The sequence below is a fragment of the Aulostomus chinensis genome, chromosome 7 (genome assembly GCF_037954235.1).
Source record: "Aulostomus chinensis isolate RoL2024-O1b breed Wild chromosome 7, RoL_Achi_v1.0, whole genome shotgun sequence".
Taxonomy (NCBI): domain Eukaryota; kingdom Metazoa; phylum Chordata; class Actinopteri; order Syngnathiformes; family Aulostomidae; genus Aulostomus; species Aulostomus chinensis.
Window position 1 is genome coordinate 10,842,643 of NC_141326.1, and position 13,932 is coordinate 10,856,574.

Sequence of the window (13,932 nt, forward strand, 5' to 3'; positions counted from 1 at the left end):
AGCAACATGGACCAGTGTTGCCGTTGTTGCACCTAGAGGACGCTGACCATTAAACGTGAATACATTTGGAAACAGGCTATGCATTATGTACATTCACGCAAACAAAAACATCCCAATCTATTCCTTCACTCGTGTTCTTTTCTTTCTTTTTTTGACTTCGTGTCTGACTGCAAGTCAGCACACAACTTGCATGGCCTCTTTCATGGGGACATCCATTTTTGGAACAAAGGAGTCTGTCTCATGCTCTGTGTTGCATAATTTCCTGTGTCACTTCTCATGTGTGTTTTTGGGACAAAATATAGTTGGGAGACCAAAAAGACTCACTGGGGACTCCTCTGGGTGAATGATTTTGTAATGTGTCACCAGAGTGTAAACCACAATGACTTTATAAATTTACAATTACAGAAAACAAGTTTGAGTAGTGTAAAGACTTCAGTGTTTACACATTGTAAGTCTGGACACTGCTGTGCATGATGGGAAAAAACAAGCCTGACATTGTGTGAAAGTTTGAATCAACACTGTGAGCTCTGATACTTAAGCATTCAAGACCCTCTTGACCTGCACAACCTGGCTCTTGGATCTGCCTTCATGGTTGAAACCCTCAGACAAGACATCTATCAACCAAAGTGACAGAAAGAGAAAAACCAGGTCAACACAAATGCACAAACAAACATGATACATGCCCAGAACCCCGCACACACAACCATTCAAGTCCCTTTCAAAAGCACAGATACCATCAGTGTCAGCAGAGAGGGAGACAGATCGAAGAAGAGACAGCAAGACATCAAAGCAGAGGCATGCAGAAAAAAAGCTGCACTGGCCTACTTATGACGGAAAAACAACACACACAAACACACACACGCACCTCAATTAACCTGTCACAATGGGCCTCTTTGCCTATTGAACTTGGCCTATTCTCTAAAACGTTCTCATTAGAGCAGTTTCAGCTTTTCCATTCCGCTTGTTCTTATTCGCTCCCTCCACCTCACGTTCTCTATCCAAAGTCTCCTGGAAAATTGGCCAGCTGTTTGGGATGATGAAGAAATTGCCTCCAATCGTCATGTAAGCTGTTAACTATTGCTCAGCCTGTCAGAGCTTCACTGTGGGGGTTGTGCCTTATTTGATTCTCTAAGAAGCAGATATACACCAGACATAGACTTAGAGGTGCAACCTCCACTGTAATTGATACTTGCACTGAAGATAAAGTCCTTAGCATAGTATCTTAGCAGACTGCAGACACGTTTGCTTGCTCCACCCTCTGTCCACACATGCAACTTTTGAGGCAAGTGGGAGGAAAAAGCATCTCCGGCCATTTTCAATGTGTTGTCTCAACGACTTTTGCTACTTGAGTGTCAAAATGGAATTTGCCCATTGCTTGTTTTACTCATTGTCTTGTATAATATAAAGTTTAATAACGGTAAGGTAAAACAATTTTGTTCATCATTTTTTCCATCATTATGACTCCTGTATCTGTGTATAATGGATTTTATTGTATATGTCCAAAAAGAGAGCTGAGAAAGAAAAGGAGTGGATCATTATATATATATATATATATATATACACATATATATATGTGTGTGTGTGTGTGTGTGTGTGTGTATAAAAATATATATACAGCCTCAGCACACTGCTTCTCTCACTGCGTTGCACAAAGAGGTCACTGACAGCATCACAAAAGCTCCCTCTTTTAATTCGTTTACAAAAACGAGAGACTTGAAAGCAAAAAGGAAAAAAAAAAACATCACTTTCCTAGCTTGGCTGACAAACATCCAAAAGAGGACTTGTCCTCTTTTTAGGGCTGGTAGGAGTGATCACAGCCCTTCCTTTGGCACACATAAACCCATACACAGGAGCAAGAGTGCACGCACACACACACTTCCGCAGCTGCAGCAATTTGGCTATGACCAACCTGGTTACATAGATCCCAATCAGAGAGGATATGTGGGATTGCAGCTCCATCTCTCCCTCAAACTCTCTCTCTCTCTCTCTTTCTGTGTGGCTCCATCCAGCCAAGTCAGTATGACTCCAACAGATTTCACCAGAAAGCACAGCAAGGGGTTATTACATCCAATCCCTGGTCAGACAAATCTGTTTCTACTTAAACTACACACTCCCAGATTCCCCCGCCCCTCCCTCCTCATGCTCTCTCCTCCTTGTTACCGATTCTTATACATTTACAGGAAAGCAGTCTACAGCTCCTAAATAGTTCAGATCTGCACACCAGAATTCATGTTAAAACAGCACCTTTCTTAAGATGCTCTGCTTCAAACTGACATTAAATTACATGGAGCACATCTGTCACCTCCGAGTCACAGTGAACAGATCAGCACAGTACTCCTGCAGATACTCATCATTTTTCTAGTCCTGACAACATTTAGAAAACCTGTGTCTGACATTCTGACCGTTCAGACCCAACTGGGGGTGTCCATCAGATCCAATCGGGCATCCAGCGGTGGGATTTTGCTGATGGCCACCAGGAAATGAGTGGTGAGCTCCAGATTTTGCAGTCATATAAGGAAACTGCCAGAGGCAGTCGATTTACAAAAAAATTGGATAAAGTGACTACATTTTTGGTTAAAATCTCACTTGAAACATATTAAAACTTGATAAAGTGACCTAACCTAACTTAAATCAGCTTATCCTGGCTCAAAACCCTGACATTGCTGCTGTTTAGCGGTGCGAATGATGTAAAGGCTGATAACCGAACACAAGTGACGTCCAAGATTTATGCACTTGAGAGAATCTTTGGCGGAATATTTATAAAATTATGATGACAACCAAATCCCACCAAAAACTGGCTATGTATTGACATAATAACTTGCTTCAGATATGCTGGAACAGAGAACCTGCTGCTAATGCCTACCAGCGATTAGAACTGTGTTGAGTGACATGGATTTTTTGGGGAGAAGAGCAGGGCAATTGATGATTTTAGTTGGTTTTCACGGCTCAACTTTCAAAGACTTTTTGTTTGATCTGATCTGAAGCTGTATAAAAGCATAAAAGCAAAGTTGAACAGATCTGACTTACCACAGAACAACAAATTAAAGTCTATCACCTTCTTTGCAAACCATATTGTGTAACGCTTCCTTAAAATGACAGTGGGAAATAACTGAAGTCTCGTCGTAGCGATGCCATTTTATTTACAGTGTCTAACTGCAGTTGGTTTATGTCTGAGGTGACTGCAACAAAGTATCACCATTTACTGTAATTAACTACATATTATACAAACAGCGTCTCTTTAATCAGACGTTTTTGGAGAAATCAGCCTTGCAAATATCTGCCTTCTATCAAGTATCTCATTAGGTTTTGCATAATTAACTAGCTGTTGTGGATGGCATTTCAGAGTGGTTTTATTTCTAGCTAACCAGGCTGTGCTGTGCTGCTTCCACATCGGATTTATATAAAGTTCACTGAGGCTTGACTTCTCTAACAGCAGGAAAACAAACCAAGAGCTGCAGGAGCTGAATGTAATGTGAAAGGTGTTGATATAACTGCATCCTTTAGCCCCGGTCGGCAGTCAAGTTATTACCTGCTCTCTTCGCCAACTGCACCCCATGTTGAGTCGTTATTGGTCCTGTTGCCATCCCATCCGCTGCTTTCATTTTTGGCCTGTGTTCCTGCAGCTACTGATTAAATGAGCAAGAACGGCCAAAAAAAAGAGAGACTGTGGTAACCTGTGGCAACATAGGACAATTGAAGTAAATTTTGCAGTTCAATTTTAAGAAAAGATCCCAAGATTTTAGATGCTAATCTTCGCGTTCTGTCCTTCATGGACACTTTTAGAACTGAGTGTCAAATGTGTCCACAGCAAGTGAGACAGTAAAACGTAGCGAAACAACAATATTATGAATGAAAAGGCACGACTAGTGGGTGCAGACTTTAGGGTGAGGCTGGTCTATACAACACTGTCAAAGACTAACTACATCACCAAAAGGAGGATGAGACATCAGTGACATCATAGGAAAACTGAAAACACTCGAACAAACTTTTCAGTTGAGAAACACCTAGCTTCTTTCCAGATTCTAGGTATATTGGACTCCAACACAAGTGCATTCGTTGTCACATTCTCCAAGCCTGGGATGATGAGATGCACAACAGTTACTCTGAACAAAAATAATGCAGCAACAGCCCGGGATTCCAGACATCTTAGAGCTAGTCTTCATAGTTCGCTCATTAGCTTTCCGAGCCACAACACAAATCCAATGTGCAGGACAGATTCCCTCCAGAATCCCAGCCAGGACTCTGTGGTAACGCATATGACACGCTGGCTGCACGCTTTCCAATTTAAACAAGCTAAGGAAGCCCGATACCAATCTGAACTGACCAGAGCAAAGCCTCAACTCACAGTGAGCCAAGACTTGGACTAGAACGACTAAATGAAGATGAAAAAGCACAAAAGCTATAAAGATTGATGTCATCATGTCTGTTTCTCTTTGTGTGTCCTATTTTCGTCATTCCTCTTTTTTTTGCTTCCACTTTATCAGAGATTTACAGTCAATAGTGGTAATAATTATGACCCACGCTGCTGAAATCTGGGATTCCTTTTCAGATGACTTTGGAAACTTTAGAGGGGAAGTCAAAACATGAGTCAAACTTCCAACCAGGGTTACACCAATTGCCCGACAGGACATGTGCTTCCGATTCCTAACCAGACACTTGCTGGCAAAACAGTGTCTATTTTTGAAGGACAGGTCAAGCCAGAGAGGAAATTTCCACATGAATGGCAAAGTATATCCGGTCAATTCTCAAAATAAAAAAACACGTGCAGGCTCCAGATCGCAAAAACAGACCGGAAAAGGACATAATATAAACACATACTCTATGTGCCCATGACTGAAACAATCAAGAGACAATGAACAAACCAGCAGAATATGAGCAAGATAACAAAGCCGGCAAGCAGCTGGCGACATGCTGGTGGGCAAATGGATATTGCAACTGTGTGGCGGACGACCGATGTGAACAGCATCGCAGCCGTGCCTTGCGGAAATTCTGGGATATTGTGGAAGTTCTTCACTGTGCGAAATGAGGACATAAAGCTCACAATTTGCAAAAAATTTAATCATCACCCTGTTGAGCTGCCCAGTATGAGGAAGCTAACAAAGGGTCATCGGCAGAGCTCAGAGCCACGAGCTAGCCTGCAGCTTCTCCTATCCTTCATTGGCTACTACATTTAGCCTCGTCCCCTCTTGATGTCGTTGGACAGTGGGAGGAAGTAGGAGTATCTGAAGAGAACCCACACAGGAACAGAACATGCAGACTCCACACAGAAAGAGCCTGTTCTTGAGCGAGGGCTCCAACCTTCTTGCCGTGAGGCGACAATGCTGACCACTGCACCACTGTCATGTTGCAATCACACGGTGTGATTACAGGAGCTGATTGTAGCCCTCCACCACAGGACACTGGATAAAAGTCCCGACAGTCCAAAAGATGTTTCCCAGGACCTCACCTGGACACCACCGATCACCACTTGATATAGTGCAGATACAGTGGGAAAAGTTTTTGGAGCTGAGCCTGGGTCAGAGTGTGAACATACTTAAACCCAAGATGGACAAATAAAATGAAGGCAAGAGAATCATGTGCAAGCTACACAATCTTAAGGACTACAAGGAGCTGAGAATGTAAGCTGGACACCTGGGAAGTTTGGGTCCTGACTATGTAGCCATTTACAAGAATGATGTGAAAATGAAACAACAGAAGCTGGATTCAGATGAGATCCGAGAGAGGAACAAAAAGATACATACTGTTCCCCCTTTACTGGCCAAGGACCCAAAAGACAAAGAAAAGAACATTCCCAGGACAAAGGCCTTAGAATATGTAAAGACCATACCCAAGCCTCCCGTACATCCTCAACCAAACAACAGGCAAAAGGCATCACTGATTGCTCTCTTTGTTTAAAGGTCACCTAAAATGAAAATCAAAGTTTTTTGTGTTTTTGGTGTTTATTCAACGTCCCCCAGTTGTGGGGAATACACACGAAGGGAGAGGCAGTGTCATAACCTCTGTTTGAAGTATCTCCCCTTTTTTGAATCGCCGCGGGAAAATGGACCAATGCATTTTTGGCTGAAGTGTTACGTCACAGTTCAGTCAGTGCCCCCCCCCCCACTCACACACACTGAACCCACCCCTTTCACACACGCCCCTTCGACATATTTCAGGAGGGGGCGATTATGCGAGCGAGCCGAGTGAGTGCAGCTCTCTCGCGTCACTCGCTTGCGCGACACAAACTGGAGACTGCAGCAGCAGCAGCACTGACTGAACAGATTGATTGAATGAATGGCCTCGATAGAATTGAGACCTTTGTTTTATCTGGGCTGTCTGTCCCTAGCTGGCCTGGCCTGGCTTGAGGCGGAAAGGAATCTCGCCAGCCAGCCAGGCTACCAAGGAGCCAGGCCACCAGGAAAACTCCCAGTTGTCCCGGTGGCCACCCCACCACTGCATATACGGCTGGATCCACGAATGGGCCGTGGCTACTTGGTATCTTATCTCACGAATGTTGTTGTATGATATGGAATGTTGTTAATTGACAGTAGCAGTCACAGTTAGCACCGGCGACAGTTAGCCGAGAAAGTGGGAGTGCTTTCTTTTTAGTGACAGTGAGGGCAGCCAATCACCGAGTACTAGTTAAATGAGGTTGCCAGATAAACAACGGCAACCGATCGCCATCAACTCATGCACCTGCATAAATAATGAGGTTGCCAGATAAGGTCAGAAACGACCCCAATAGGGACAAACGATGCATTCTAAACCCAACATGGGAACATAGCGGTTTCAGAGAGCCTTTTAGGAAGGTTCTGAGCCATTACAGACCCAACCATTTTTTGTGGGGTCACATATCACATCCCAGAACAAGAATTAATGCCCCGTTCAACCTCTCTAAGGGACCTTTAAAGGGCTGCAGTGTGTTCCAGTCTGCATCACTGGAACTCCTTAAGAGACAGTATGAAGAAGAAAAGCAGGCTGTGGCACGCTTTCAACTAAAAAAATGCTATCTGAGGAAAGGCACAATTGTAAACGTGTGTTGTGGAGACAAGCACCATTCTGCACTGGACTCCAAACTAAAAACCATGGCATAGTTGACAGAAGATTTAGGAAGCACTGCAGGTCTAATGATGTGTGTTACCCTACGTATTCTCTTGTTACTTCTGCTGTAATTCACAAAAATAATGGAAATAAAATATATATACATATATTTGTACACATAGGTATATAGCTAGATAGATAGTCAGACATAGATATATATTTTTAACACATGATAACTTATTGGGTCAGACAGTTATCTGTGGCTTTTTATAGTGCCAGTTCACCAGTTAAAAGCGGATGGGATCATGATTGATCTGCGCTGTGAATGCCATCGATATGAATCAACCCCACAGTTCCAAAAATGTGATCGGTAGATTAATTTCAATATTTGTGTGCACTGCTCAGCACTCGCCCCCACCTATCTCCAGGCATAGTGGACAGGACTAACAAGGACCAGAACAAGGCCCTTGTTAAAAAAAGTCGACTCACTGAGCGACATGCGGCATTGTTGCAGAGTAAAAGCCATGGGAGAGACAGATCATGGAGGGATCATTTTTGTACATATCCATTAGAACGCTCAATTTTGCTTCGTGTACGGACTCATTTTTTCAGTGTGCCACGCTACGATCAACTCTGTGACAGGCCATGCGTATGAGACACTCTCTCATCGATGACCAGTATCACAGTAGCTTCCATGCCGTGCCTGTAGTGTCACTCCTGTGTGACACTCAGTGGGCCGGTGAGGTATTATTGATTGACTTCTTATTTTAGCGCCACTCATCATGCAGTTCCAGACCGACTGCCATTTACAAAGTAAACTAAAAGGACAAATTTACTTGCACCCCCCATCTGATCTGTGAGCTGATTGATCAGTGATTCAAAAACCACGATACGATCCAGAGTTTTGTGATGCATTGCATTCATACCAGTAAACAGCCAATAATGAGCGCGAGTTCATGTTAATGGATAAAATGTCTATCCATGAAACTGTTATTTTTTATGCATGAGGCAGAAACCTTACGATGAGCTTCTAGAGTTTCGCTGAGCCCAAACAAAAAGGAGCGCTTCAAACATGTTAGCATCATGCTAGCCAAACAAATCATCCATAGTGTCATATTTGTGAAAGCACTACTCATGCTCTTCCAAGAATAGTCCAAACCCACACAAGTACATTTCTGCACCCACAGATGAGCACACTGAAACACATGTGCACACCAGCACTCTAAAGAGTTGCTGTTTTTACAGCTGGGCCCACAAGAAGCCAGTGCAAACAGTGACATGGACCATCAGTGTGTTTGTGTGTGTCTGCAGCCTGAGGTGGTTGGTACATAACACTTAACATGAATTGTAGTGTTTTCTAATGGGTTAAACCTTTATTATGCACTAAATCTGTGACTTATGGTCATAACTCTATAAACACTGACCCATAGACAGCGCTCACAAGGTTAACCTACATTAATCTGGAAGGTTATTCAAGCCAAATGCAGGCTTGCTGTTAATACCCTGAAGCCTGCCTAACACACATGCATCATACAAGGATGAACTGAAGTTGATTTTACCATAATATTTATGTCCTGATATGTTTTCCAAAACTGTATTTGATCCTGCTCCAGATTTGTGGAGAAGTGAGTATATTTTCAGAGTGCTGGTTTCCCCATCTGTGTGACCACAGTGCTGGGCTGCTCTCCCTGCATCTTTCTGCCCACTGTTCCCACGCCTCTTTCTGGGCTAAATACATATTTAGGGAAAAACTGCACAGAAAATCATACACTCGGCTCTCCTGCATATGCCCCCAACCCCCACCCCATCACAAACAGCCTGTTTTTACTACCTTTAAAGAGCTATGGCAGAACAGCTGAACTTTTTGTTGAACCAAATCAAAGTTTATTTATCCAGGTCAATTCTGCATACCATGAATGAATCCTTCAGCTAGGCCTGACTTCATGTACAGTAATACACATCAGGGTTTCCCCCAGGTGAAGGATTTAGCTGTGGTGGTGTGTGGTGCCAAGTCACATCACTTTTCAAACATGTTTTCTATCAAAAAGTCATAAATGTAATGCACAACCCATCAGGGTCCTACCTTTCATGCGATGTGATGGTGAATTGATATAAACAGCAATGTGAAAGTGTAAAAAAATAATTCCCAATTTAAACAGTTAACATCTTTTCATTAGTTTTTGCACAAGATTTTTAACATTAGCTTTTTACACGATGAAGGAAAAAATACAAAGTACCTGATACTCTTGTTCAAAAAGTAATAAAAAAAATTGACGGGTCTAACGGAGCCAAGAATGGTGTAAAATGCAACGTTGTCTGATCTTCCCTTCATGGATTCCAGAGCCTCTAAATTTAAACAGTAATCATGAAATCAGTAAAGAGGGATTTTATCTAACTGGGCGGCTGCCAAGGAAAGCCTATGTATGAGGAACATTCAAGCCATAGCACATACTCTCACAACCACAATCCTCCATATAAAATCGAAACTTGGCCAGTGAGAGCCGAACATTGCCTGTGTCACTCATTTGCATATCTAACAAACAGATTCCTGCTACAACAAATTACACAAACAAATTCAGGCAGAGGAAGCACTCAAAATACTGCAAAAGTCCTCTAAAAATGGGCCTGCGCTTGGAAAACTATCCTGGCAGCTGCACCAGAGTTTAACAGAATATGTGTGCCTGTCATGAAGATCAATGATTTCATAGTCTCTTCCCCTACCCATTAGTAAAGCTACTACTATGCACTTTAAAATGCCCCATAGTGCTATCAGAACAAATTATACCAGGAAGGGCTACTCATGCTTGGGAGGAGAAATGAATGACAAATGGATTCCTCTGTATATTGGTACTATGAAGGGAGTGCAACCAGAGCAATGGAGCCTTTTGAATGCAGGCAACAAAACGCATACTCAGTAGTTTCGGGGTCTACATGTGTCTGTGTGTAAGTGAACGTCTGATGAGTGTGTGTGAGTGTGTGTGTGTGTGTGTGTGTGCGTGCGTGCGCGTGCATGAGTAATGAATAAGATCCTGGCACATCACAACCAACTTACTCCACTGCTATCCCTGCAGACCAGAAGAAATAAACAGTTAAAGATGAAGTGGATGTGGACGCAATGGGAAAGAAAAAAAAAGGAGAAAGCCAAAAGCGAGAGTAAGCAAGAGAGGGCAGGAGGGAAGGAGGGAGTTTTCAGAATTGTTATTGGAGCCGTAGAAGTCATTTCTGTCTTAAAGAGTTCCAGATGTGAACCAGCCCCTGAGAGAGAGAACGCGCTGAAGAGATAGAAAGAAATCAAGAGCAAGGGGAGGAGTATTTATCAAAATTTTGACCTCTAAATTATCAGTAGCCCACACTCCCATTTTGAAACTGAAACTGATCCTTGCCTTTTGCATGCTGGGGTGGGCGGGGCGCAGCAACAAGGTTGTAGGGTTTGGGGTGTCAGGTGGTAAGGTGGTAGAGGGGTGTGGGGTGTGTGGTTTACACAACCCAGTCATGAGCCTATAAAAAGCTGGGGTGGTCAGAATAATGGTCTGTTGTTTTACACACACACACACACACACACACACACACACACACACACACACACACACACACACACACACACACACACACCCTCCCCTCTAAAAAAAACAATAACTAAACCCACCAAAACAGGCCCATCCAAACCCAAGCAAGACATCTGGTTAAATACTGGGACAAAGGCTCTGCTCTTTCACTTATTTTGCAGGGAAGCAGCTCCAGCTCGAGCATGTGACAAAAGACAAGTCCAACTGAACTCTGGAGCTTTAATTACTTGCAGGCATGTGGATGAAACCATTTGAAGGTGCGTGCACACAATAGGAAGTGTAAAGGTGAGTGAGTGCACATGTGTGAGTGCTGAGAGTCGCAGCATTAAACTTGTTCCTCCACTTCCCGAGTATGCCACGCTTGCTCACAGAGTTGCCCCTGTGTGATGACATTTTCACTGCGAACAATAGAAAGTCCTCTAATTGCAGCCTTGTAATAACAGAGTTGTTAAGTTAATTTCTCTCTCTCCCTCCTCCTGTTGTGTGTGAACTTGGATGTTCATGCTCGTGTGCCCCCAGCTTCCCCTGCATTTGTTTTCACTCGCTCTGCGTTGGGCTAAGCTGCACCATCACACAACAAAAGGCCATTGTGCTGCAGTTTTTAAAAAAAAAAGAAAAGAAAAAGAAAAGAAAGCTCTGCTCCAGGGAGCTGGTAGTGGGCCACAAACAAAGACTGCTTATATTGTCTCAACACAAGCTCATGAATCAACTCAACACTGAGCTGCCAATATAGACGTCTAGTAAGGTATGACAAAGAGAGGAGAGGAAGAGAGTTGATGGAGGAGGGATGAAAAGGTGGAGGAAGCAAGTGGAGAGGGAGCAGGATGCACAGCTGGAGCTGGAAGACAGAGCTGATGTGGGAATGGTGAATGGGATTTGTACACAGAGGGATGAGGAAATGAAAGCTGGAGGGGGGTTAAACGATAGCGCAGTAAGACGATGAGGGGACAATGTCAGAATAAATAGAGAGCCGTGTCAATAGACAAGCCTCCTACCTACACCTCAAATCACAGCAGTCACGCTTAACTGCAGGTATGACATAGGAGGACTCCCTCTTGCAACTGACAGGAGGGCGAAGTCGTTAAAATCAAATTTGGCCACTGGACACAAAATCCTGCAGTCGTTTCTCCTCACTGGTCAAGCAGAAAGTGTGTTCTTTGTTCCTATCAGATGACTGTTATTTTCCTATTCTGACAAGTCACATTAGGAGCAAATCCATCAAATGCTCGCACACATAAAGGTCTGCCATTGTATCCGGCAGCAGGCGGGTTTCACCTTTTCCACACGTGGAAGGTGAGAGAGTGGAAAGAGTTGACCACAACTCTGAAAGGAGCGTGTGACAGGAGGGGGAAAAAGGTTAGGGTTGAGTGTTGACTACCAACAAAGCCCACCGCAAGATGTCATTTGCACCCATTTACAGACATTTGTTGCACTGAAGAGTGGGTTTTGTATTTACCATTGGCGTTCTTCCCGCAGATCAGGTGCTCATAGTGCTGCAAAACCCCCCACAGCTCCGCGTCGTTGTTGACCACCCCCTCCAGGGCCTCCGCACTCACCGGTGCGCCAACTGACCCTGAATCCGGCCCTGAATGACCTCTTTCCGCCATCAGGACCCGGGTTCCTATCTCCTCCACCAGAGACTCCATGCATGCAGTCAAGCATATAGCAGCGTACTCATGGATGCGCACAGATATGCGAGTGTCCACCATCCAGCGGAAGAAGCGTCCAACGGAGAAGGAGAGGCCGCAGCGGGCAGACTTGCCCTTCCGAAGCAGCTCTCCGGCGCTCATACTGTACATGGAGATGGCCTTGACAGTGGCGGAGACGCAGTGGTCGGCCAGGGCCCAGCTGAGCACCAGCCTCATGGCGCTCTGGACCTCGAAGCGGGTGCAGCGGCAGTGCATGACGCTCAGCCGCTGCGCCTCTCTGGAGATGCGGATCAGGGCCTTGCGGAGGAGAGCTGACAGCCGCTTCACAGCCTCCGGGGAGAACACAGGTGTAGGTCCGCCTTTAGGGGTCCCATTCTCCGCCACTTTACGCAGTATCCTGGCCACCTCCTCCTCAGTCCAGGAGAACTCTTCCAGTTCTGGCAGACGGGGACACTTCGAGAAGATGTCCTCTGGATCCTCAGGCAGGACAGTATTAACAGTGTCCCAGCTGTTGTTCCTGCTGTTCATTGAGCCGGAGTAGTACCACCAGTTGCCCCGATGAGGGGCCGTCATGAAAGCCTGGGAGTTGGACTTGGAGGAGGACAAGCTGAGGGACTTGCAGGAGTCTCCCGCCCCGTAACCAGAGTCCAGAGTCAGGTCCTCCAAGGTTTTCATGTGGACATTGTTCACGCCAGCCATTATGGTGAAAATAGACTTTAACAGGGGAGTTGGAAAAGAGCGGCAAACCTGGTCGGTGGTTCACCTGGAAGCCAATCAACGTGGAAACTCCCCGCCGGCCGAGCTGGACGGACTGGTTACACCGCGCAGCATTTGTCAGACATGCTGCCCAAAACTCACGCAGGAATACGACGATGTCGGCTGGCTTTTCATGAACAACGCCCTTTATTGATGTTATTAAACTAGACAGTCAGGTAAACGACAGTCGCCCCCGTCTCACCTTTCCTCCGGGCAGCGCAGGGATTTAAACTTTTCTCCAGGCTTCTAAAAGACGACGAAATCTCCTCCGTCAATTGAACACCAGACCAGACTTCCTGTATCGAAACAACTCCTTTACAGCCTCAAAAACACGGAATGAGTTCTTCCTCAGTCGGATGGCCGTGGAAAAGTCCGAGTTTACCTCATCTCTGTCCTCCCCAGGGTGACCAGTCCGTTGGAGAGACTCTGCTACAGATGTGCGAGGGGCGGGGTCGCTGCTGAATGACCAGACTCAATCACCAATCAGAAGGCAGCAGATACACGTTGGAGCCAATCAGAGCACCCTACAGTTCTTTCCTGAATTATGTTGAAAAACTTCACTTTGTTTTGTCCCAAATGAGCACGCTTGACTTAGATACGGCGCATTCAGCCAACCATCACACATGTTACTTCCAAATGAACGGCTGCACTCTATTATTCAAAATCTTTAAATTTTTACCCTTTAGTTTTGCCAGAAATTCAGGTCAGTTATAGGACTCCGTTAAGCGACTTACAGTTGAACAGATGCAAGGTGTCACTTATTAGTTTGATGTTACACGAATGAGGTTTCGTGATCAACACGCACCACACAAACTTCGGTGAAGTTGCCTTTGGGGAAGATGACTTGCTGTCAGCTCATTAGTCTTTCTTTCTTGCTGACCTACACTCAGAGAAAACCTGAAGCTGGGAATCTCTTGATGGTATTTGATGGGTGTTTGATT

General features: G+C 44.7%; 1 protein-coding gene across 2 annotated transcripts in view; it reads right to left on the reverse strand.

Moving 5' to 3' along the window:
• Window positions 1-13,415, reverse strand: part of abtb2b (ankyrin repeat and BTB (POZ) domain containing 2b) — a 45,942-nt gene extending 32,527 nt beyond the window's left edge. For both annotated transcript variants that reach the window (XM_086208373.1, XM_086208372.1), the window contains exon 1: window positions 12,043-13,415. In XM_086208373.1, the coding sequence (XP_086064499.1) occupies window positions 12,043-12,934 (892 nt within the window). In that variant the 5' untranslated portion in view covers window positions 12,935-13,415. The remainder of the gene's footprint in view (window positions 1-12,042) is intronic.
• Window positions 13,416-13,932: the final 517 nt, after the last annotated feature.